The sequence below is a fragment of the Monopterus albus genome, unplaced genomic scaffold (genome assembly GCF_001952655.1).
Source record: "Monopterus albus unplaced genomic scaffold, M_albus_1.0 scaffold235.1, whole genome shotgun sequence".
Taxonomy (NCBI): Eukaryota; Metazoa; Chordata; class Actinopteri; order Synbranchiformes; family Synbranchidae; genus Monopterus; species Monopterus albus.
In genome coordinates this window covers 91943-94440 of record NW_018128115.1, presented here as the reverse complement: position 1 = coordinate 94440, position 2498 = coordinate 91943, and the positions used below count along the sequence as shown (strand labels likewise).

The 2498-nt window shown below is 46.3% G+C and overlaps 1 protein-coding gene across 1 annotated transcript in view; it reads left to right on the top strand.

Annotated features, from left to right (window-relative positions):
• sos1 (son of sevenless homolog 1 (Drosophila)) overlaps positions 1-2498 on the top strand; it is a 65147-nt gene that overhangs the window by 29576 nt on the left and 33073 nt on the right. Inside the window, exon 16 of the mRNA XM_020620279.1 lies at positions 502-664. Coding sequence (XP_020475935.1) covers positions 502-664 — 163 coding nt within the window. The remainder of the gene's footprint in view (positions 1-501; positions 665-2498) is intronic.

Below are 2498 nucleotides of genomic sequence, written 5' to 3'. Positions count from 1 at the left end.
GGGAATCTGAGTTAATGCAGCTTTAATAAATCGACCAGTGTCTCGAGCAGAGAAGGAGCATTGTCACGCTGCTTTTGGGTGTTTGTTTGTGTAGAGCGCTCAGGGTGGTGATTCGGTCCCTCAGATTCAGATCAGCCAATGAGGACACTCATAGGTGGAGGCCAATCAGCTCATGGCACCTGGAGAGAGGAAACAGAGCAAATAAAAACACAAGTAACAGTTGTTCAGCCCACCCCCTCCACCCTAACACCCAACTCACTGATACACAAAATAACATCACCTTCTCAACAACCTTGCATCCAACTACATCATAACCACACACCTGGATAAATTCCACCTACACCACCAACCTCCATCATGTTATTCAGTATGTCAGACCGCCAACCCCTTTACTCCACCTCCACTTACACCTCCAACGTCACCTTCCGCAGACATCAAATGGAGGTGGAGTTGCCAGTTCTGCAGCACTGAAGTGTGTCTGTGTGTGTGTTCAATCTGTAGGTGTATCGTAGAAACGGAGAACCTGGAGGAGCGAGTGGCAGTTGTTTCTCGGATCATCGAGATCCTGCAGGTTTTTCAGGAACTCAACAACTTTAATGGAGTTCTGGAGGTTGTCAGTGCCATGAACTCCTCACCAGTCTACAGACTGGACCACACCTTCGAGGTAACAACAACACAAGCATTCTGAAATACAAAGTCATGACTTCACTGTGAATTGTGACCTCACATGTTGTCTGGGGAGGCGACAGTGGTGCGGTGGATAGAGCAGCTGTCTCCCACCCGGAAGGTTCAAATCTCGTTGCCTGCAGTCCACATGTCAAAGTGTCCTTGGGCAAGACACTGAACCCCCCTTTATTGCCTGTGATGGCGGTGCATATGCACGCAGCAGCCTGGGGCCCTCAGCTCTAAACATAATTTTGTTGTACGTGTTACAATGACAATAAATAAAGCTTCTTCGTATAGACTGTTAGCGACCGTGACCACAGGATCCATTGGCATTTCATTTAGACTCTGCAGGAGATGATCGGTCGATGACAGCCAGCTCTGTGCTCAGCTCAACTCTTTCAAGACTGAAATTTACTGTGAAGATACAACAATCGATCAGCTGGAGATCGGAATTGACCGATTTTCAGCCGTGACCAGTGACTGGCCGATCAGTCTGAGATATCTGATTCTGTGCCTGTCAGATTTACCCCATGATGGTTCATGTTGCATACACAGCAGCACAGTCACGTCACACCTGCACACACAGTGTCGTGGGAAGTTTTTTTGTTTGGTTTTACTGTGAGTAAGAAAGACACAAAGCCTCCAATTTGTAATACATGTAAACTCAAATTAATATCACCTAGGAGTCTTGGAATATTTTTGGCTGTTATTTGGACCTGGCAATTATTTGTACACTTTGACATACAATATTCTGAGGTTCCCAAGTTTCTGCCCCAAGTGAAGGAGTGCAAGTATCTCGGGGACTTGTTAACGAGTGATGGGTAAAATTGAGTGTGAGATTGACAGGCGGATAGGGGTGGCAGCAGCAGTAATGCGGACGTTGTACGTTGTACCAGACCCTTGTGATAAAGGAGCTGAGCCTAAAGGCAAAGCTCTCAATTTACCAGTCAGCTCTACTCTCCAGCCCTCACCTATGTTCACAAGCTGTGGGTAGTGGCCAAAAGAATAAGATTGCGAAAACAAACAGGCGAAATGAGTTTGTGGGGTGGCTGGACTTAGCTTTAGACATAGGGTACGGGTTTCAGACATCCAGAAGGGACTTGGAGTAGAACTGCTGCTCCTTTGCATCAAAAAGAGCCAGTTGAGTTGGTTCGGGCATCTCATCAGGATGCCTCCAGGGCGCCTCCTTTTGGAGGTCTTCCAGGCGCATCCATCTGGTAGGAGACTTCAGGGCAGACCCAGAACATGCTGGAGAGATTATACATCTCATCTGGCCTGGGAACGCCTCGAAATCCTTCTAGAGGGGCTGAAACACATTGCCAGGGAGAGGGACGTCTGGACGACCTTACTGAACCTGCTGCTACTGTCATCAGACCCCGGATAAGTGGTAGAAAAATGAATGGATGGACATGCAGAATCAGAATCAGCTTTATTGGCCAGGTGTGACGGACACATGAGGAATTAGACTCAGGTACATCAGCTCTCAATGTGCAAAACAGTAAACCAACATAAGGCTGTGTAATATAACAAAATAGCAGTATTAACATCAACAAACAGTGCAAGCAATGCAGAATAAGCAGTATAAACAGACAGTAAACAATGCAGACAACAAAGGAATGTTCATTGAAATGAGATAAATAGGGATAAAATGGAGTACTTAAGAACTAGAGACCTGTACAAGTCTGTATAATCTATATGAGGTATGTTTACAGGTATTGCACTGAGGGTTATTGTCCAGTCATACTATCATTGGTCAAGTGTTCAGCAAAACGACAGCCTGGGGGAAGAAACTGTCCCTGTGCCTGGTTGTCTTAGTGCACAGTGACCTGTAA